This window comes from Pantherophis guttatus, chromosome 13 (genome assembly GCF_059756535.1).
Source record: "Pantherophis guttatus breed Tessera chromosome 13, ASM5975653v1, whole genome shotgun sequence".
Classification (NCBI taxonomy): Eukaryota; Metazoa; Chordata; class Lepidosauria; order Squamata; family Colubridae; genus Pantherophis; species Pantherophis guttatus.
In genome coordinates, this window is record NC_142075.1 from 9,747,390 (window position 1) to 9,771,102 (window position 23,713).

Below are 23,713 nucleotides of genomic sequence, written 5' to 3' on the forward strand. Positions count from 1 at the left end.
TTTAAAATCCCAGCTAGAAATTCAGAAGATATTTTCCTTAAGTCATCTCTGTTATTTTCCTGCAAACCTCTAAGTCTTATTGCATATTCTGTGAAATTATATTGTATCTTTAGAACCTCTTTTTGAATCCTCTGTTCCAGATATTCTACATTACCAGACTTTTGGTCAGCATCCATTTTAAATTTTTCTTCTGAACTATAATCCTGAATATTTAACAAATCATTTTCAATTTTTTGAAATCTATTGTCCAATTTATCTTGAATTTCATCCATTTTTGACTCTAGTAAATTAGTATTTGTATCCAACCGAATCATGAATTCTGGCAATTTTAAAATTTTTTGCTGCAAAAAGTCAAACTTGGATTTCACCAATTCCTTAGTTTCCTGCTTAAATTTTTCAAGTTGCTGATTCACAATCTCATCCCTTCTTTCAATCTCCTCTAAGAGAAATTCTATTATATTAAAATCAGGTTTCTGGGACTGAAGAGTTAAAACATATTGCTTTAAATTCTTGGTGGGGGAATCCCCCCCACCTATTTGTTTGTCTGACTTCACAAGCCTCAGTGCCATGTTTCCGCCTAAGCAGGCTTTGTTAGAAGAAGAAAAAAAAAAAAACAAGACAAAAGACTTCCAGCCAGCAACACTCAAGCCTCCAGGGAAAAAAGAGAAAAACAAAAACAGGAGCGGAGTTTTGTCTACAAATGTAGCCAGTGGTATTTATTCCGCTACATTGTAATAATAAAAAACGGAAGAACTTTCCCTCTCAAACTCTTCTCCAGCCGCGGCAGACGCCATTTTAAAAAGAAACTTTTTTCCTCTTTCTCTTCCTCTATTCTCTTAAGTAATTTTTAAAAGATAAGTAAAATACTTGCGCTTCAGTATTACAGGTCCAGCTCACATTTTCTTTGAGTAATCTGTCAAATTCGCAAGCTTGCTTTTGACGCCTGGCTCTGCATTAGCAGAGGTCTCCCAAAGCCCGGAGCAACGGCTGGGGATATGGGGCATCTCATCCGCTCCATCCCAAAAGTAAAAGAAAAACTTTTGGGACTCTGCAGAGAGTTCTACCCACCCCTGCCGGCTCTATCTCCGTTTCCTCATGGGAACGGAGTTTTTTCGAGCCGCCGTTCCGTTGTGAAGGCGGCTCTAACAGGCAGTGGAAGCTGACGATCCCTAAGGAACGTCTGGCGGCGGCCAGCAGCAAACAGGAAGTCCCCTTGGAAGATCTTTTCTATAGGTGTGAAAATAATAAAGAACTCAGTTTGGAAATGTTATCAGATGTCATTCTTGGTTTTGGACCTGAGCAGACGACATGAGTGTGGCTTCACTCATGAAAGAGGACTTCTCTCCTGGAGACATTATTTTCTCTGAACTTGCTATTTTTTTTGGTGGTTTTACAGGAAGTGTTTGAGGCAACCAAGATTTTGTGTGCTGTCAGAGGGTTGTGTTGCTTTGAACTTGCTTGCTGGCCCTTGTGAAGGAAAAGGAAAACCAAGCGAAGTCTTTGGGCATGAAAGAAATAGATGAATTGATGAGGAATGACTAAGGGTTTCGTTGATAAGGTTGCAAAACAGTTGGGTTGCAAGTGGTTGGATTGTCGTATTAGAGAGGTGTACAATACAAAAGGAAGAAGAGGCAAAATAGCCATTCTCCCCACAATTTCTACTTCACCCAACCACCTATTTTTGGAGAAAGTGCTCCCCTGCCTTCAAATAACGACGTAAAAGATATACCATCAACTTGTTGCTACATGTCAGGCAACTACATTTCTTCCCAGTGTTGTATAACAACTCTTCTGTCCGGCCCCACACAAAGAGGCCCATCACACAATTTCCTTTCAAAGCCAACAACACTATACAAAGTACAGAAAGTGAGTAAGTTGAAGGACTTGAAGGACTTAAGAACAGTACGTTGGAAAAAAATAAAAGGTATGGGGTTAAAAAAAAATGAAAGGAATCATAGTTCGTACCGAATCATTTCTTATTCTTCTCCATATTGTCAAGATCTTTGGAGCTATCTGAACCCAAAAAAAACCCTTTTTTCCTCCAAGAGTGATACTCACAGATTTTCTGAAATGGATGGGATGTTTAGAAGAATTTCAGTGAATGATCTAGTTCCCTTTAGAACCCATATATGTCTCTATGTATGTTAGGACAGAGATAAGTAGTGTAGGGTAGAAACTGGGAGACTGGGGATTCTAATCCTGCCTTAGGCACAAAGACAGTTGGGTGACCTTGGGCTAATCACATTCTCTCAGCCCTAGAGAACCCTTCCAAAAAATCTTGCAAAATAAATAAATAAATAAATTGCAAGGACTTGTCCAGGCAGTAACTAAGAGTAAACATTGACTCATCTCCAGATCTTCTCTTCTGATGAATCGCCTTCTGATGAACCGGTGAGGAGACAAGTCTCTTCACCAATGGTGGAAAAAAACCAATGAATACCAAACAAATGTTTCCCATAAGGAATAATGTAGGGATTCACAAGGCAGCCAACACCGATAAGTTCTAACTTGTGCATTGAGTACCAAACAAACAATGAGTACCGGGACAAAATGTTCACGCCAAATTTCACAAAGTACCAGATTCAATGAGTTTCAGAGCAGTTGAGTACCGAAGAACCGCTACATTTCATTTTTTGTGAACAGTAGCGATAGGCTTCCAGCTGAATATTTTAGTTGAAGGTTCACTTCGTAGGTTGAAATTGTCCTGTGTAAGAATTCAGTCGAAAGCCAATCTTTCCTACAGCGAGTAAATAGATTCTTCAGCATTTCCCAACAAATTAGAGCAGGCGGTTTCTTACAATTACAATTGACTGATAGCAATTAAGATTGGAGGAAGGTGAAAAGGTTTAAGGAACACTATACCACTCAGTCTCTGCCTCTCCTTTCTACACAATAAAATAACATGAGAATGACAGATAGAATAGAATGTGCTGGAAGGGGCCTTGGAGGTCTTCTAGTCCAGCCCTCTGCTCAAGCAGGAGAACCTATACCATTTCTGATAAGTGACTGTCTAGACTCTTCCTAAAAATGTCCAGTGATGGAGCGCCTATGCTTTCTGGTGGCAAGCTGTTCCACTGGTTAATTGTCCTCACTGTTGGGAAGTTTCTCCTGAATTCCAGGTTGCTTCTCTCTTTGATCAGTTTCCAACCATTATTTCTTGTCCTGCCCTCTGGTGCTTTGGAGAATAATTTGACACCCTCTTTATGGCAGCCCTTCAAATACCGGAATACTGCTATCATGTCACCCCTAATTCTTCTTTTCTTTACACCAAATCCTGCAGCTGTTCTTCATACGTTTTCGTCCCCAGGCCTCTGATCATCTTAGTTGCTTTTCTCTCAACTTTTTCCAAAGTCTCAATTTCTTTTTTTGTAGTATGGTGACCAGTATGGTGTAGTATGGAGCAGTATTCCAGATTTGGTCTTACTTAGGGTTTGATAAAGTGGTATTAGGACTTCACGGGATCTTTGATTCTATGCCTCTGTTTATACAATCCAGGACTGTAGTAGCTTTGTTGGCTGCTGCTGCTGCACATTGCTGGCTCATATTCAAGTGATCATCCACTTGGACTCTAAGGCCCCTCTCACAGTTACTTAATGTGATTAAATGTGTTTCATGTTTTTTGATTACGTCCCAAAGATAATAAAACTGAGTTGAGGGATTGGCCAACCAATGCCTCCTGAACAATTTTGCTTCTTAGTTCCTATAGCCTAGTGGGCAAATGTAAGAGGTTGTACAGGACTTACAACAGTGGTGAAATTCAAATTTTTTTACTACCGGTTCTGTGGGCGTGGCTTGGTGGGCGTGGTGTGGCTTGGTGGGCATGGCAGGGGAAGGATACTGCAGAATCCCCATTGCCTCCCCACTCCTGGGGGAAGGATATTGCAAAATCTCCATTCCCACCCCACTCTGGGGCCAGCCGATTCTCCGAACTACTCAAAATTTCCGCTACCGTTTCTCTAAACTACTCAAAATTTCCGCTACCGGTTCTCTGAACGACTCAAAATTTCCGCTACCGGTTCTCTGAACGACTCAAAATTTCCGTTACCGGTTCTCTGAACGACTCAAAATTTCCGCTACCGGTTCTCTGAATGACTCAAAATTTCCGCTACCGGTTCTCTGAACGACTCAAAATTTCCGCTACCGGTTCTCTGAACTACTCAAAATTTCCACTACCGGTTCTCTGAACTACTCAAAATTTCCACTACCGATTCTCCAGAACCTGTCAGAACCTGCTGGATTTCACCCCTGACTTACAACCATTTGTTCAGCGACTGTTCAAAGTTACCGTGGCACTGAAAAAAGTCATTTGCGACCATTTTTTGCACACCTATTGCAGAGTCCCCATGGTCTCATGATCAAAATTCAGGAGCTCAGTGACTCGCATGGATTCATCATGGTCGCAATGCCACAGGATCATGTGATTAGCTTTTGTGACCTTCTGACAAGCCAAGTCAGTGGGGACGCCAGATTCACTTAATAACCTCACTTAATAACCACACTACTAACTGGCAAGAAAAGTCATAAAATGGGGGCAAAACTCACCTAACAATTGTCTCGCTGAGCAACAGGAATTTTGGGCTCAGTTGTGGTTGTACGTCAAGGACTACCTGAAGTTTAAAATATTTAGAAAATAACTATAGGCCTGACACCCAAACACACACACAAACCAGTTTGCATCGTCCCCTTGCGTGCGTGCTTGCTTCACTCGCGTGCGCACCCTCTCTTCTGCGCATGCACAGATGGCCTATGATGACAACTGGGTCAGTGGGTGGAGCCTCCCGCCGGTTTTACTACCAGTTCTTGCAAACCAGTCCGAGCCTTGATAGTACAGTGGTCTAAGCACCCTGCTATTAAGACCAGCTGCCTGCAATTACTGCAGGTTCGAATCTCTCCAAGGCTCAAGGTTGACTCAGCCTTCCACCCTTTCTAAGGTAGGTGAAATGAGGACCCAGTTTGTGGGGGCAATAAGCTGACTTTGTATAAATATACAAAAGGATGAAGGCTATTGCTGAGCACATTGTAAGCCGCCCTGAGTCTCCGGAGAAGGGCGGCATATAAATCGAATTTAAAAAAAACCAAAAACCCACCACTGACACAAACACATGAATGTGCTGAGTTTATCCTTTGCACACGGGATATCCTTTGCGTTATAGAGGGAGAGGAAGTTTGCGGTACGAATTCTCTTGACACAAATGGTTTTGCGGACCAGAGGCGACACATGTCCAACGAAGGTGTCGTGCTGCATTGGCAGATTGCTTGGTTTAATTTTTTTTTTTTAACTGGATCTTTCGGGCTGCCCAGGACGAATTGAACATAACCTTCTCCGTCTTAGACTCCGTCCGTGCTCTCGAAAGTTAGTCTTGGTAGCGAAGCTGGCAAACTCCCATTTTGAAAAAGCTGGTTTAAGACATCCTGGGTGGATGTGGCAATCATCCTTCCTCTACGTTCCTTTGCATTAAACACACACAGAGACACATACACACACAGAGAGAGACACTTGTGAAGCCTTTTTCATTTTGGGAACTGCAGGTGCTTCAGAAGGATAGAGAGTAGAGAGATTAATTTAATGTGTGCACGGAATGAGTAATCAGGGTACTTATCCTTCTAAAGGCAGAGGGGTCTGGAAGCTTCTTCTTTTTTTTTCCTCTCCAGCTCTGCTTGCATAACACTCATAAGTAGGTCAATTAAAGATTGAGCAGTGATTTTTTTTTTTTTTTAAATCTCACTTAGCATTTGTGGGCTTACGATCTTGTACGAACCCACCTCTCTTTCGGTTAGCTTTGCAATTGACAATATTAAACACGCTCCGAGAACGAATTAATGGAGTCACTAGGTTAAGATGTCGACAAGGGGGATACATTCATTCAACCTGCCTAACTGGGTCATTGGAGAATAGAATAGAATAATAGGGTTGGAAGGGACCTCGGAGGCCTTCTAGTCCAACCCCCTGCTTAGGCAGGAAACCCTACACCACTTCAGAGAAATGGTTGTCCAATCTCTTCTTAAAAACTTCCAGTGTTGGAACATTCACAACTTCTGGAGGCAAGTTGATCCACTGGTTAATTGTTCTCACTATCAGGAAATTTCTCCTTAGTTCTAAGTTGCTTCTCTCCTTGATGAGTTTCCACCCATTGCTTCTTGTCCTGCCTTCAAGTGCTTTGGAGAATAGCTTGACTCCCTCTTCTTTGTGGCAACCCCTGAGATATTGGAAGACTGCTCTCATGTCTCCCCTAGTCCTCCTTTTCATTAAACTAGACATACCCAGTTCAGAGGTGGGTTTCAGCAGGTTCTGACCAGTTCTGGAGAACCGGTAGCAGAAATTTTGAGTAGTTCGGAGAACCAGTAAATACCACCTCTGACTGGCCCCGCCTACCCAGCATGTGCATACTGTGTGTGCTGGGCGTCTGCTCTTCTGGTTTCTGGCACTCCCGCACGTGTGAAGACCAGCTAGCCGGCGCGCTGGAAACCAGAAGAGCCACATGCAACAGCTCGCGTGCCTGGAGAGATGGCTCTGCGTGCCACTTCCGGTATGCGTGTGATAGGTTCACCATCACGGGTATAGCGTCTCCTGCTTATGCAGAGGGTTAGACTAGAACAGGGGTCGGCAACCTTATACATTCAAAGAGCCACAAAGGTCCTAACCGGAAGCCCCCATTCAATTCTGGAGCCGACCGGAAGTCTGGTTCCCCCACCATAGAGTCTCCTCTTAGCACAGCATCCTTTTTCCTCTACCTGTCCTAACCGAAAGCCCTATCAATTGTGGAGTCGACCAGCAACAGGGAGCTGCAGCAGAGGGATGAAAGAGCCACATGCGGCTCTAGAGCCACGGGTTGCCGACCCCCGGACTAGAAGACCTCCAAGGTCCCTTCCAACTCTGTGAAACCTGCTATTCTGTTCAATAAATCGCCTGGCCTCCCCTGTGAGGAGAGAGTGAAATGGATAAATGCAAACTTTAAACGTTGGAAGACGTCGGGCACGATGTTGCTGCTGATAAAATACCGTTGGTGGAATAACAGGTCATCCTCAACTTAACACCATTCATTTAGCGACCATCTAAGGTTACAACAGCACTGAAAAAAGTGAAAAAAGTGATTTGTTCTCGCATTTATGACCGATGGTCACGTCAGCAATATTCAGACATATGTCAAAACCGGTATGCATTTACAATGATTGCAGCATCCCAGGAACATGTGATTGTTCTGGGTGACTTTCCAAGCTGGCAAGCTTGGACTTTCCAACCAGCAAAGTCAGTGGGGAATGCTTGATTTGCTTAATGACCACAGGATTCACTTAACAACCATGGGGAAAAAGTTGTAGACTTGGGCGTGACTCCCTTAACAACCGTCTTGCTTGGCTTTAATAGAAAATTTCATCCCAGTCGTGGTCATAACTGAAAGACTTGTGAATCTGAACGGACCTTTTTTCTCGATAAGCTATCTTTACCAACTATCTTTAGATAGTCGGAAAAGATCCCTCTGCCTGGAAGGACTCTTGAGTACCCTTGTTGGCATATCTGAGTAAAGTTACATATATGCATATCTATATATGCATCTCTCTCTCTTTCCCCCCTCCCCCTCCCCCCCCTCTCTGTCTCTCTCTCTCTCTTTCTCTCCCTCTCCCTCTCTGTCTGTATCCTTCTGTCTGTCTGTCTGTCTGTCTGTCTGACTACCATCTATTCCTCCTTCTCTCTATCCCTTCTCCCTGTATTCCCCTCTCTTTGTCTCTCCATCTGTCCATCCGTCGATCTATCTATCTATCTATCTATCTATCTATCTATCTATCTATCTATCTATCTATCTATCTATCTATCTATCTATCTATCTATCATGTCTGTCTGTCTGTCTGTCTGTCTGTCTATCTATCTATCTATCTATCTATCTATCTATCTATCTATCTATCTATCTATCTATCTATCTATCTATCTATCTATCTATCTATCTATCCATCCATCCATCCATCCATCTACCCACCATATGAACGTATATCTCACAAAGGAAGAGATCTTTTTACAGGTGCAAGAGACGGCTTCAGTAGACCTTAACAGTTTGACAGATTGGAACATTAGCTGGAGAATATTTATAGGTGGAACCAAAACATTTTATTTTTACTGCAAATGCTGATGAAAAGAAGGATTCTTGATTAGGAGATGGCTCCCTTAGGACTTGGACTGGCTAAACAGTCCCTAAAAATAGAGATGGTGAAAGGAAGGGAGGAGGCGGAAGGCTAGGAGTTCACAGAATAAGGAGTAGGAGGGGAGGCTGGGAAGAGTAAGAGTTCACTTGGGAGGTTAAGCACCAGAGGAAGGATCTTTAATGGCAAAGCAGGAGCCGTCCAGGGAGAAAATGGATAGAGTTGATAGATGGGGCGTGTATGGGGGTGGGGTGCATCTAGGGGGCCATGCACATGGGTGGGGTGGGCTACATGTGCCGGGGCTGTGCCCACATTGCATTTTGGGGTTTCAGTCCAGAAAAGGTTAGCCATCATTGGACTAGGGGCACAAGGCACTTTAACAATTGCCAACAATCTTGGGAGTCTCCAGTCTTTGAGTTCCTCCCATACCTTATAAACAGAAACCAGCATGAAAGTCGTCAGTCTTAACTTTGCAATAGTGGTGAATATCTGACCTTCACCAGATTCATCACAAGACCCTCCTCTGATGTGAACCCACACCTGGCCCCTCATAAGACCCTCACCCGATGTGAGCCACCCATCACAAGATCCCTGACAACCTACTGACCACATGAAACCCTTATAAGCAGAAGAACATCAACACTGGACATTCCACTGAAGATGTTACCTAGCCTGGGAACAAGATGTTCGGAAACCAACCCAGAATAGCCGTAGCCCTTAGACTTATATACCGCTTCACAGTGCTTTACATCCCTCCCTAAGCTAAGGTTTACAGAGTCAGCCTGTTGCCCCCCAAACAATCTGGGTCCTCATTTTACCCACCTCGGAAGGATGGGAGGCTGACACAACCTTGAGCTGGTCAGTATCGAACTACTGGCAGTGGGCAGAGTTAGTCTGCAATATTGCATTCTAACCACTGCAAACCTGAAGAAGGAAGGAAGGAAGGAAGGAAGGAAGGAAGGAAGGAAGGAAGGAAGGAAGGGAAATAGCCATAGCACTTAGACTTATATACCGCTTTACAGTGCTTTACAGCTTTCTCTAAGCAGTTTACAGAGTCAGCCTGTTGCCGCCAAACAATCTGGATCCTCATTTTACCAACCTCGGAAGGATGTGAGGCTGAGTCAACCTTGAGCCAATCAGGATCGAACTACTGGCAGTGGGCAGAGTTAGCCTGCAATATTGCATTCTAACCACTGCACTACTGAGGAAGGAAGGAAGGAAGGAAGGAAGGAAGGAAGGAAGGAAGGAAGGAAGGAAGGAAGGAAGGAAGGAATAGCAATAGCACTTAAACTTATATACCGCTTCACAGCGCTTTACAGCCCTCTCTAAGCAGTTTACAGAGTCAGCCTATTGCCCCCAACAATTTGGATCCTCATTTTACCAACCTGGGAAGGATGGGAGGCTGAGTCAACCTTGAGCCGGTCAGGATCGAACTGCTGGCAGTGGGCAGAGTTAGCCTGCAATATTGCATTCTAACCACTGCACCACTGAAGAAGGAAGGAAGGAAGGAAGGAAGGAAAATAGCCATAGCACTTAGACTTATATACTGCTTTACAGTACTTTACAGCCCTCTCTAAACGGTTTACAGAGTCAGCCTCTTGCCCCCAATTATCTGGGTCCTCATTTTACCAACCTCAGAAGGATGGGAGGCTGAGTCAACCTTTAGCCTGGTGAGATTCGAACTGTCAAATTGCAGTCAGCAGAAAATAGCCTGCAGTACCGCATTCTAACCATTGCACCACAAGCTTGGCAAATGTACCTTCCACCCCCGAATCCTAACCTTCTTTATTTTTTTTTCAATGAGACACAGATCATATTTTAATTCGGGCTTCTTTTTTTAAAAAATATGTCAGATTGGTCCAGTAATTCTGATTCAAGGACAGGTAAAAAAAAAAGGTGTTTTCTTCTTTTTTTTGATGGATTGCATTAACCCCTGTCTCCATGCAGCTGGGCGATGGTGCTTTAAACAGCCAGCCAGCTAGGTAGGGACGTGTGTGTGAGAAAGTAGGGGTGAGAAAGTCACTTACATAAGTCTCTTTGCTCCCTAAATGAGGTTTCCAAGCATTTGGACGCTCAGCTTCCTGGAGGGAGCCATTTCATGTTTATGGAAATATAGAGCATGTAAAAAAAAAAAAAAAAAAAAACGATCTTTTTTCATCTGGCAATTAAAGTGCCCAGGAAGTCCAGATACAAATTACAGCAGTTATTAGCTTTACAAATGGAACTTTTAAGGTGTTGAGAGATTTATCTTGCACATTATATGGAGCCCGGAAACAAAATCAAAAGCTTCTGGCTTCGATCATTTACTTTCTTTTCATTGCTTTCAACTAGCAGGACCTACTGCAGAGTCCAGATTCTTAACGATTTCTTCAGCTCTCCCTCATTTGATGGAGTATGCGCCATCAAGCTGTTTCTGGCTTCTACAGACCATCTAGATCAGGGGTCCTCAAACTACGGCCCGGGGGCCGGATATGCCCCCCAAAACCATTAATCCGGCCCGCGTGGGACCATGAGGCTTCCCTGCCCACATAGCCTCACCTACCCGCTGGCCCCCACCCGCCTTCTGGAGGCCGAGGAGGCCAAAAACGGGATATGAGGAGCAGGGGTGAAATCCAGCAGGTTCTGACAGGTTCTGGAGAACTGGTAGCGGAGATTTTGAGCAGTTCAGAGAACCGGTAGCGGAAAATTTGAGTAGTTTGGAGAACTGGCAAATGCCACCTCTGGCTGGCCCCAGAGTGGGGTGGGAATGGAGATTTTGCAATATCCTTCCCCCAAGAGTGGCGAGGGAATGGAGATTTTGCAGTATCCTTCCCTTGCCACGCCCACCAAGCCATACCATGCCCACCAAGCCATGCCCACAGAACCTGTAGTAAAAAAATTTGGATTTCACCACTGATGCAGAGGCCTCAGGAGGCCAAAAACTGGCCCGTTTTTGGCCTCCCCAGCCTCCAGAGAGAGAGAGGGAGGGAAAGCGGCACACACACACACACACACACACACACACACACACACACACACACAAAAGTCCCCTCACCCCCCCCAAGGTAGCCACATCCCTTCCCTAAGCTGCTTTCCACCCCCAGGAGCATAACAAAAAGTTTAATTTGTGTGTATTGTTTAATGGACTGCTAAATTGGCCACGCCCACCCAGTCACATGACTACCTAACAACGCCCACCCCAGCCGGTCCGGCTCCCCAAACAGTCTGAGGGACCATGAATTGGCCCCCTGTTTAAAATGTTTGAGGACCCTGATCTAGATAGATTTTTCGCTCCCTCACCTGGCGCTTCAGGTCTCCCAAAGGTATCCCATTGCAACTGTACCTGAGTCCATTCAGCTTCCTTCCTTCCACACTTATCTCCTATTTATCTTAGTTTGGGATCTGTTCTGTCCTCCTGTCTAAGCTTCCTGGTGTCTCCTTGCAAACGTTACCAGTTACGGAGCGTCCCCTGGGAGGAAAAAAAAAAATCTCCATAAAATAAATCATTAATGTGGTAGAGTCCGGATGGAGGAAATGGGAGTGGACACGTGTGGGAGGGGATCAGAGAAAAAGCCTGGCAGATTGAGATAAATAAATAGGTTTCTGTTCCTGCTTGAATTTGGACACGTCAGTTAGACTTTGTAAACCAGACTTCCACGTTAGACATGGATACATACAACCATATGGATGTTTTATGTTCTTATGGATTCTTATGGAGTGAGGAATCTTTACTGCATGTGGGAAAAGTTACAGGAGAAGAACTCTGGAGGATTATGCTCAAGGCTAGTCATCCAGCATCCCGTGAGCTTGTCTACCTTCTGCAGCTAATGCTATCATTCAGACTTTTCTAAACTGAGATAATTATGTAGTAACTGGCTGGCAAAGTCTACCCCTATCTCTGAATACTTCTCCCATTAGGTTCTGTCTATGAAGGAGGAACACCAAGATTTTTTAATTTATATATCTCTGTCTGTCATCTATCTATCTATCTACCTACCTATCTATCTATCTATCTATCTATCCATCCATTCATCTATCCATCCATATCTCTCTATCCATCCATATCTACCCATCCATCCATCTCTATCTCTATCTCTATCTCTATCTCTATCTCTATCTCTATCTCTATCTCTATCTCTATCTCTATCTCTATCTCTATCTCTATCTCTATCTCTATCCCTATCCCTATCCCTATCTCTTCTATCTGTCTGTCTGTCTGTCTGTCTGTCTGTCTGTCTGTCTGTCTGTCTATCTATCTATCTATCTATCTATCTATCTATCTATCTATCTATCTATCTATCTATCTACTGTATCTATCTATTTATCCATCCATATCTATCCATCCATCCATCCATCCATCCATCCATCCATCCATCCATCCATCCATCTTTACCTCTACCTCTACCTCTACCTCTACCTCTATCTCTACTCTACCAAAATACTTGATTTTCCTCTTCAGGATCTGGCCTTCTAAAGAGCAGTCAGGGTTGATCTCTTCTAGGACTGACCAGTTGGTTCGCCTTGCAGTCCAAGGGACTCGCAGGAGTCTTCTCCAGCACCAGAGTTCAAAGGCCTCAATTCTTTGGCGCTCAGCCTTTCTTATGGTGCAACTTTCACAGCCATCCATTGCAACTGTGAAAACCATAGTCTTGACTATACACGCTTTTGCTGGCAGGGTGATGTCTCTGCTTTTTAGTATGCTGTCTAACTTTGCCATGGCTTTCCTCCCCAGGAGCAAGCGTCTTTTAATTTCTTGGCTGCAGTCCCCATGTGCGGTGATCTTGGAGCCCAGGAAAATAAAATCTGTCACTACCTCCATTTCTTCCCCATCTATTGCATTATTATGTTGGGGTAAAACTTCAAATGTTTATACCTCATGTTTTGTAAGTTTAAATGATTTCTTTTGAAAAGCAGTGTGACCTTAAGCCAGATAGCATGCTGCATTAGAGCTCCCTCCATTAAGAGCGACAGGAAAACTTTCTAGCAAATCCACAATGTTTTGAAAAGCAATGACTCATTTGTGGGTTTACAAGGCCAGGTGCAACCCCTTCTTTTGTCATCTGGCCCCTGTTCCTTTGCGGTGTACACAACAGTGTAACAGCCCTTGATGTTTGCACAAAGCTTCCTTTATCAGATGGCTTTTTACACTCTTTAAAGCCCTAGAATGCTTTGTCCTATGTCTGTCCCCCTTTCAAAAGAACCCCTCCTTTGTATCCCGGGCTCCATTGTCATGGCTTTTTTCTAATCAGTAGACACATCATTGTGCTAGCTTTCCATCTGCCATGTGCTGGGCATTAAAAACCTTCTCTCCTAGTAATCGAGTTAAGTCCAAAGATCAAATTTCTCAAGAGGTCTGAATAGTAATATTTATTAGAACAAAGGCTTAGGTTGCAATGCAAGAATTCCAACAACCGAGCTATAGACAACCTGAGACCTGAAATTTCTAATTGTCTATGGAGATTCTCAGTCATCCAGGTTGTCCCAAAGGTGCTTTTTCAAAAAGTGACTGGACTTTCTTTGCGTTTTTGTTTTTTCCTCTTGAAGACGTTTTGTCAGGTTTCGAGGTCGTCTCAAATAAATTGCATTTGAAACAAAGTCCTTGAAGGAAAACTCCTATTTATTAAGCACAACATTCTAAAATCCGACTCCATCGAAGCCAACACTGACTTCCAGACCCAAAACCCTCCCTTTCCATTCCCCATTCCCCTGCACTCATTGGCCATTTTCCAAGTCATTCTACCCCTAATCTACCACTCCAGCTCAAAGGAATTTTCCCCCTCCCATCCCATCTCCTAGGGGATATTATCTCCAGGGAAAATAAGTAGGTGAAAAGTCAAACATCCCTTTCCAGACGCCTCCGCTTCTCCTTCTTATGTCAGCACTAGAGTAAATGCAGCTTGAAGTGTTGACACGTTTCGCTTCTCATACAAGAAGCATCTTCCTTTCTGAAGGTGCTTCTTGGATGAGACATTTCTTGGATGTGAACCCACCATTCAGTTAGAACGGAAGAAGCTTCTTGGATGAGAAACGAAACGTCTTCAAGAGGAAAAAAAAACAAAACAAAGGAAGTCCAGTTGCCTTTTCAAAAAGCACCTTTTGGACAAATTCTGGTTTATATTTTTGTGCTTCTTTGGTCTCAAAAGGCAAGGGGCTTGCCTAATTGTCCAAGACAGTTCAGCCTGTAGCTGTTTAGTCTGGAAATGGCCACACGGTTTCATATTGAAGTGAAAACCAACAGTCACAGATGTAGCAGAAGGATGTTGAGGAACACAGAAGTAGCATTAAGCTTTGAGAGAAATACCTGCAAGGTGCTCTTCCTTGTCTCATTTGATTCTGGTAACTGGTTTCAGCATTAACTGCAGATTATTCCCTAGCATCTTTTGTTGTTCAGTTGCTAAGTCATGTCCGACTCTTCATGACCTCATGGACCACAGCACGCTAGGCTTCCCAATCCTCCATTGTCTCCCAGAATTTGTCCAAGTTCATGTTCATTGTGTTGATGACGCCATCTAACCATCTCGTCCTCTGCCATCCCCTTCTCCTTTTGCTGTCCATTCTTCCCAACATCACGGGTCTTTTCCCGTGAGTCCTCTCTTTTCATTTGGTGGCCAAAATATTTGACCTTCAGCTTCAGTATCTTCCAAAGAACAGTCAAGGTTGATTTTGTTACCCTAGCACAGGGGTCAGCAACCTTAAACACTGAGCCACAAAGGTCCTAACCAGAAGCCCCCTGTTCAATTCTGGAGCCAACCGAAAGTCCGGTTCCCCCACCATAGAGTCTCCTCCTAGCACGGCATCCTTTTTCCTCTACCTGTCCTAACCAAAAGCCCTATCAATTGTGGAGCCGACTGGTGACAGGGAGCCGCAGAAGAGGGATGAAAGAGCCACATGCGGCTCCAGAGCCACGGGTTGCTGACCCCTGCCCTAGCATCTACCTTCTTGTAAGATAAGACCATTGTTCTATGCTACCAAGGTTTTGGATACCTAGTTTTAGTTCGCTTTCATAAGATACCTTTTCACTTATTTTAGAAGTGTTGACTTTTTTCTTCTTCTAGAGGCCCAGTTGGCCTTGCAGCCTGGTTTGTTTCTCCTTCCTGGTGTTGGGGTGTGGGTGGGAGGAAAGAGCAGAGGGCATCCTTGGCAGCTGCTCAACCATGCTGATCCTGCCACGGTTCTTTCGGAAATAGTCATCCAAGTAGGTATTGCCATTAATGCTTAGGACCCTCTCCTGAACTCCATTTCCTAAGTAGGACAACACCTGTGCATGTACAGCCATGTACAGCCACGTACATCCATGGCTTGCCTGCTGGTGTTATGGCTCCGTTGCCTGAGCCTGGGCTATCGACAGATGCAGACTCTGAGAGTGAGGGAGAGGAGTTGGCAAGGCCTCCCTCTCCAGGACCCTCCTCTCTGGCAATGCCTCCGGAGGACACCGAAGGCCAAAAGATAGGCCCAGAGCCAAGCACGTCCCTGCAGCCACAGGTGGACAGCGACGAAGGAGATAAGTGCTGGCTGGATCCTCGACAGTGGCGCAGGGAGAAGCATGCACAGCAGAGGGGAAGGCATGCCAGAGATTAGAGTCACTGGACCACACCCCACAGGGTATAAATGTGGGTGTGGTGGCCGGTTCAGTTTGTGACGAGCAAAAACTAGAAATAATCCATGATCTCTGCGTTACTGGACTTCTGCCTGCCTTGTCGGACTGCATTTGGACTAATCCTTGTATTGCTGAAACTTTGCCTGCTTTATCGGAATGCTTGCAGTCTAATCTTTGTTTTGTGTGAGTAAAGTCTGAATTGGCAGCTAGCCACTGGGTTGCTGCCAGCTTTATCTTCAAAGACTTTGTCGTGTGGCTTATTAACTCCGGGCCGTCTGTGGGGGTGCGTGGGGGACAGAACAGCTGGGAACCAGGGTCTATGACAATTCGCTGTGTCGAAATCACCATGGCCAACTCACCACGACCAACTCACTGCAGGACAAGAATTACACCAATATTGAAGAAAGGATAGGGGGCAAGAGCAGGAGAGAAGATGAGAAAAGGGGAAAAGAGAGGAGGAGTGGGGGAGAGGAAGGGGAAGTAGGGGAAGGAGAGGAGAGGAGGAGGAAGAAAGTAGAAGAGGAGAGGAGGGAGGGGAAAGAAAGGAGAAGGTTTGTTGTGAAAAGAGGGAAAAAGAGAGGGTAGAAGAGCAACCCCAAATGTGATTAAAATGTCTTATTTTGAAGCTTTCGTTAGAAAAAAATATGTAACTATATGATCAATTATGGATAAGAGAATGTACATTTACATTATGTGTATAAGAAATAAAAATAAAAAACTTTTTTCAAAAAAAAGAAGAAGAAGAAGAAATAATGGAATAGAATCATTAAAGAAAGGAGGCCAAAGAAGGGGGCAGAATGAAATGCGTGCGGCAAAAATGAAAAGAATTGTAATTTATTTTAAATAATGAAATGGAATTGTTACATTGTCCCATGGCGAGTTGGCCGTGGCAAATTGTCCCATTCCCCTTTCGAAGAGCTCTGCCTATTTGTGGGACCAAACACAAGTGGCTGCTCCTTTTGTGTTGCTTTGCCACTTTTATTACAGCAATTTATCACTGCAATGCAGAGCAGATTCCAGGGCCATAAATGGGCATCCCTCATGACACGAGCAAGGTTAGAATTCTCAGCACTTGCGGCTTATCAGAGAGGAATGGGTCGTTTTTGAAAAAAAAGGTGTTGCCAAAAAGATGGGGAGGGAGGGAGGGAAGCATTTTAGCAATCCGGTTTGCCACAGACAGCAGTCTGCTTTGCCACAAGCTTCTTGTGTAACAGGAGAGGTGGTTTTCAGCAGGTTCTGACCAGTTCTGGAGAACCGGTAGCGGAAATTTTGAGAAGTTCGGAGAACCGGTAGTAAAAATTCTGACTGGCCCCGCCCCCATCTATTCTCTGCCTCCCAAGCCCCAGCTGATCGGGAGGAAATGGGGATTTTGCAGTAACCTTCCCCTGGAGTGGGGTGGGAATGGAGATTTTACAGTATCCGTCCCCTGGAGTGGGGAGGGTGTTAAGGATATTGTTGTTGTGTTACCAACCAGCAGAGTTAGAGCACAGAGAAACGTTGCTGAGAGCAATGAATAAGAGATGTGCAAACTGGTTTATCAAAAGTTTCCTTTATAGTGAAAAAACAATCTCATAGTCTTTAAATCAATCCAAGTCTTTGCCAGTTAAATCAGTCCAGTGATACAAAAATCTTCTTACCACACAAACAGTAGTTGGTTAGAATAACAAACTCACTCTGGTTCACAAACCACGATGGTAGCAGATCCATCCAACGATGATAGCACAATGTTTGGAATGGAGATTTTACAGTATCTTTCCCCTGGAGTGGGGAGGGAATGGAGATTTTACAGTATCCTTCCCCTGGAGTGGGGAGGGAATGGAGATTTTACAGTATCCTTCCCTGGAGTGGGGAGGGAATGGAGATTTTACAGTATCCTTCCCCTGCCATGCCCACCAATATATATATATATATATATAAACAGGAAAGGTTTCTCATCCCAAGAAGCTCGTTCAGATCTGAGGAACGAGAAGATGTTTTCCTTTTTCCTTGAAGACGTTTTGCTTCTCATCCAAGAAGTTCCTTCAGTTCTTCAAACAAGAAGACTGACGACAGAGTACAGATTTAACCAGAGTTGGAAGGGACCTTGGAGGTCATCTAGTCCAGCCCAAGTAGGAGACCCTACCTAGACCATTTCTGACAGATGGCAGTCCAAGCTCTTCTTGAAAGCCTCCAGTGACATTTCGAAAGACATTTTTCGAAAGACATTTTTCTCCTTCCTTGCAGACATTTCACTTCTCTCGGATAAGAAGGGAAATGTTTTCAAGGGAAAAACAAGGAAGTCCAGTTTTTTTTTGCAAAAAAAACAAAAACAAAAACAAAAACAAAAAAGCACCCTTGGGACAGGTCAGATGGAATTTAGGCTGGGGGACAGAAGTTGCAGTTGAGAATTGTTTGTGAACCATCTTGGTATTTTTCCGCAAGTGCACATTCTTTTCCCCACCCAATGGATGAACTTTTCAATTCCCCTCTGCATCTTCAGGTACCCTGGGAGAAGTTGTTGTGGGATGACAAACGCTTCCAGAACCTCCCTAGAAGTTGGCTTCAGGGCATCTTCTGCTTTGAAGGGTGCATATTAGAAAACTTTGCCATTGCCTCCAGTCCTGGCTATTTCTGATTTTCTCCAGAGACGGCAAAGTCTTCAGTGCATGTTGTGAATTTTTGAAATGGAAAAGAAAAAGAGGTTAGGTTTGCTTTAGAATTTTTAAGGCAGATCAAAAAGTTAATTTCCTTTACTCACTCTCTCTCTCTCTCTCTCTCTTTTCGTAGTGTGTTCTCACAACACACTTTCACCAGCTGTGTCTAGTGGCTGTATTCACACAGCATTCTAAGCTTAGTTTCCTTCCTTCCTTTGCTTTGCAATTTGCATGATCCAGACCTGTTTGATACGTTTATCATTCAGTGTATTGCAGAAAGCTAGAAAATGAGCCAATTGGGTGAAACGTATTGTGCAAAGTCTGCCCTTAACAGAATAACAGAGTTGGAAGGAAGCTTGGAGGTCTTCTAGTCCAACCCCCTGCCTAAGCAGGAGACCCTATACCCATGATGGCGAACCTATGGCATGAGTGCCACAGGTGGCACACGGAGCCGTATCTGTGGGCACACAAGCGTTGCCCTAGCTGAGCTCCAACACACATGCGTGCGCCGGCCACCTGATTTTCAGCCCTTCTGGGCCCACCGGATGTTGGGAAACGGGCTATTTCCAGCCTCCAGAGGGCCTCCGGGTGGGGTTGGGAAGGCAATTTTTGTCCTCCCCAGGCTCCTAGAAAGCCTCTGGAGCCTGGGGAGGGTGAAAAAGGGGCCCACTGTTCCATCACTTGCCAAAAGCTGGGGGAGCGGGGGGGTCACGCACGCATGTGCGGGGTGCATTGAATTATAGGTGTGGGCACGCCCGCCCGCAAATCCCCCACGCTCCCCCCATTTTTGGCATGTGACAGCAAAAAGGTTATCCGTCACTGCCCTATACCATTCTGGACAAATGGCTGTCAAATCTCTACTTAAAAACCTCCAATGTTGGAGCACCCACAACTTCTGAAGGCCAGCAGTTCCACTGATTAATTGTTCTCACTGTTAGGAAATTTCTCCTTAGCTCTAGATTACTTAGAATCTAGAAGCAATTTAGAACTAAGGAGAAATTTCCTGACAGTGAGAACAATTAATCAGTGGAACAAGTTGCCTCCAGAAGTTGTGAATGCTCCAACATTGGAGGTTATTAAGAAGATGTTGGATAACAATTTGTCTGAAGTGGTGTAGGGTTTCCTGCCTAAGCAGGGGGTTGGACTAGAAGACCACCAAGGTCCCTTCCAACTCTGTTATTCTATTTTACTTCTCTCCTTGATTAGTTTCCATCCGTCACTTCTTCTCCTGCCTTCAAGTGCTTTGGAGAATAGGTTGACCCCCTCTTCCTTGTGGCAGCCCCTCAAATATTGGAAGACTGCTATCCTGTCACCCTTGGTTCTCCTTTTTCACTGGATTGTGTACAAGGTCTTTCAAAAAGGAGCTATTGGCGTCCCTCTGAATTCAAGCCAGGGAAATGATTCCCCATCACAAGGATGCCATGCTTGGAAGCGATCCATCTCTCATTTCTCGCTCTCTTTCCTTGCAGGTGAGTGTCTTGACCACTTTGGAACGGCGGTTCAACCTCCAGAGCGCTGACGTTGGGGTGATCGCCAGTAGCTTTGAGATCGGCAACTTGGTCCTCATCCTTTTTGTGAGCTACTTTGGTGCCCGGGGACACCGGCCACGTTTGATAGGATGCGGTGGGATCATTATGGCTTTGGGAGCCCTTCTCTCAGCTCTGCCAGAATTCCTCACCTATCAGTATGAGTACGAATCCGGAGAGATCCGATGGCGGGCTGAAGGGAGGGATGTCTGCGTAGTCAACGGATCCACTAGCGACGAGGGACCAGATCCTGATCGTATCTGCAGGAGCAGGAGTGCTACGAACATGATGTATTTACTTCTCATCGGAGCACAAGTCCTTCTGGGGATCGGGGCAACTCCTGTGCAACCTTTGGGAGTCTCCTACATCGATGACCATGTGAAGCGGAAGGATTCTTCACTGTACATAGGTAAGGAGTGAGCCTTCCTTGCAAAGGTTTTCATTCATTTTATGATTGCTCTCCACCCAGAGTCAGTTGCTGAGATGGGCAGCTATACAAAACTGAATGAATGAATGAATGAATGAATGAATGAATGAATGAATGAATGAATGAATGAATGCAAATTTGTGGGGTGATTCATTTTCCCATTTTGGGTTAAAAGGTAAAAAGTAAAGGTTCTCCTTGCACATATGTGCTAGTTGTTCCCGACTCTAGGGGGCGGTGCTCATCTCCATTTCAAAGCCAAAGAGCCAGCGCTGTCCAAAGACATCTCCATGGTCATGTGGCTGGCATGACTCAATGCCAAAGGTGCACGGAACGCTGTTACCTTCCCACCAAAGGTGATCCCTATTTTTCTACTTGCATTTTTTTACGTGCTTTCGAACTGCTAGGTTGGCAGAAGCTGGGACAAGGAACGGGAGCTCAGCCCGTTACACGGCACTAGGGATTCGAACTGCAGAACTGCCGACCTTTCGATCGACAAGCTCAGTGTCTTAGCCACTGAGCCACCATGTTAACTTCATCCTAAATCAGAATTTTGTCTGATATTTTACCGGGTAATTTTGAAAAGAGGATTTTGGACAATCTGATTCTGCTTTTTCCTAGCTCCCATAATGTACAAGACAAATTCCCCCATTTACAGTGAATCAAGTTGTATATTATGATGCATTTGCGAATTGGGTTATTGTTCTGGCCATTGCACACTTCATATAACTAGAAAACAAGGACAACTAGAACAAGGTTCACTAGAAATCATACTAGTTCCTGTGTAAATGAATCATCTCTTTGGAATTTGCTCTTGAGGCAACTGATTTTAGATTCTCAGGTTGATCAACATTAATCCTCCTGCTTCTTTTTTTTTTGTCTCCTAAAGAAGCTGTTGATTGATATTTCCAGTCTTTAGCTCATAAATACTATTTATGCAGCTATACCTTCATCCCACTATTTTTCTGTTCAGTGGGCACTTGTAGGTATATCTTAGGAGGTGGGCAAGCATTTTAGAAGACATGGAAACGAGCCAAGAATATCTGTTGTTGGGACCTCAATGCAACTGGAGTCAGTCTCTGATTTCAATGGACTGTCATCATGGTGCTTTTATGGTGTTGGCTGTAGTGGAATAAGAACTCCCTGGTGGGGTTTATGTTGGATCCTTCTGGTCCATAGGGTTTTGGCAGATGTCTAAACATTTCTGGACATCTAGGAAATTCAAATCTAGTTGAGAACTTATCGTGTCTGCCCCAAAATCTAAGAAATTCCCATCTTAGGTTGTTGTTTTTTGCCTCCTACCAGACTGACTAGTGGTGGGCTTGTGAGAGAGGGAGCTGCTGGTGTGATGGACTACAGTGACGTGGAAGTTTCCCAGGAAAGATATTCCAGCATAGTTTCTATAAGGTGTCACACTCAGTAGCTGTTGCTGAACAGCAAATTCCTCTGAATGGATAGGATAGGATAGGATAGGATAGGATAGGATAGGATAGGATAGAATAGAATAGAATAGAATAGAATAGAATAGAATAGAATAGAATAGAATAGAATAGAATAGAATAGAATAGAATAGAATAACAGAGTTGGAAGGGATCTTGGAGGTCTTCTACTCTAACCCCCTGTTTAGGCAGGAAACCCTACACCACTTCAGACAAATGGTTGTCCAATCTCTTCTTTAAAACTTCCAGTGTTGGCGCATTCACAATTTCTGGAGGCAAGTTGTTCCACTTATTAATTTTTCTAACTGTCAGGAAATTTCTCCTTAGTTCTAGGTTGCTTCTCTCCTTGGTTAGTTTCCATCCAAGGGAAGGGAAGGGAAGGGAAGGGAAGGGAAGGGAAGGGAAGGGAAGGGAATGGAATGGAATGGAATGGAATAGAATAGAATAGAATAGAATAGAATAGAATAGAATAGAATAGAATAGAATAGAATAGAATAGAATAGAATAGAATAGAATAGGACAGGACCTTGGAGGTCTTCTAGTCCAGCCCTCTGCTCAAGCAGGAGAACCTATGCTGTCTATTTAGACAAGTGGCTGCCTAGTCTCCTCTTAAAAATCTCCAGTGATGGAGTGCCCATGATTTAGGAAGAGGAAGAGAGTAAGAAAGATAGCCACTCGTGAGGATCTCCCAAGTTATATAGTATCCATTAGGGTGGGAGTGGTAAAGATTTAGTCTGGCAAGATTCTATCTATTGCTGTAAACAGATAAAGAACTGAATGTTGGCTGAATTGCTTGGACTACATTAATAAGAAAAGGGGTGATTTGTCCTTAATGGTTTGGAAGGGTAACCCTGTGAAACGTGGAGGTCTAGGACAAGCAAGCTTAGTGTCTCTGAAATCCAGTTAGTTGGGAAGCAGCAATAGGAGAACACCGTTGTCCTTGCATCCTGCTTGTGAGATCTCAGAAGCGCATCCCTTGTGCTATGAGATATAAAAAAATAAAAACATGGCACCATCTGGATTAGAGCACTGGGTATGAGGAGCTCTCATGAGCAGCACTGGGTCTTGGCAAATTAAAATGTATCAATAAACTGCAGTGCATAGGTGGTAGGTGCCCTTTGCTGTGGGTGATTTTTCACTGGTCTGGAGATGCGTCCTTATCCTGATGCTTTCCACAGCAAATACAATCTCGGATTTATTAAGGTACCCATGAAGTGTGCAACATAGTTTATAGAGTGGTATTTGGCTTGGAGACCCTACATTACTATAAAGGTAAAGAATAAGAATAATTTTATTTCTATACCGCCCTTCTCCCGAAGGTCTCAGGGCGGTGTACAGCCTATTAAAAGCACAAGACAAACATCAATTAAAATAATTTAAAATTATTAAATAATTCGGCTCAATTTAAAACCCTAATAATTTAAAACACCCAATTTAAAATTATTATGTATATAGCCCGGCCTGGCGGAACAACAGGGTCTTGAGTGCACAGCGAAATGCCCGGAGGTCAGAGATCTTACGCACTTCCGGGGGCAGTTCATTCCACAGGGCTGGCGCTCCCACGGAGAAGGCCCTCCCCCTGGGTGTCACCAGCCAGCATAACTTGGCTGATGGCACCCTGAGGAGACCCTCTCTGTGGGAGCGAACTGGCTGGTGGGAGGCTATTGGTGGCAAAAGTCGGTCTCGAAGGTACCCGGGTCCTATGCCATGGTTCCCCTCGCACATATCTGCTAGTTGTTCCTGACTCTAGGGGGCGGTGCTCATCTCCGTTTCAAAGCCAAAGAGCCAGCACTCTCTGAAGACGTCTCTGTGGTCATGTGGCCAGCATGATTAAACACCAAAGGCGCAGGGAATGCTATTACCTTCCCACCAAAGGTAGTCCTTATTTTTCTACTTGCATTTTTTACCTGCTTTAGAACTGCTAGGTTGGCAGAAGCTGGGACAAGTAAGGGGAGCTCACCCTGTTATGCGGCACTAGGGATTTG

The 23,713-nt window shown here is 44.4% G+C and overlaps 1 protein-coding gene across 2 annotated transcripts in view; it reads left to right on the forward strand.

Annotated features, from left to right (window-relative positions):
* SLCO3A1 (solute carrier organic anion transporter family member 3A1) overlaps positions 1-23,713 on the forward strand; it is a 247,263-nt gene that overhangs the window by 112,410 nt on the left and 111,140 nt on the right. For both annotated transcript variants that reach the window (XM_087878316.1, XM_060694783.2), the window contains one exon: positions 19,809-20,274. In XM_087878316.1, the coding sequence (XP_087734442.1) occupies positions 19,809-20,274 (466 nt within the window). The remainder of the gene's footprint in view (positions 1-19,808; positions 20,275-23,713) is intronic.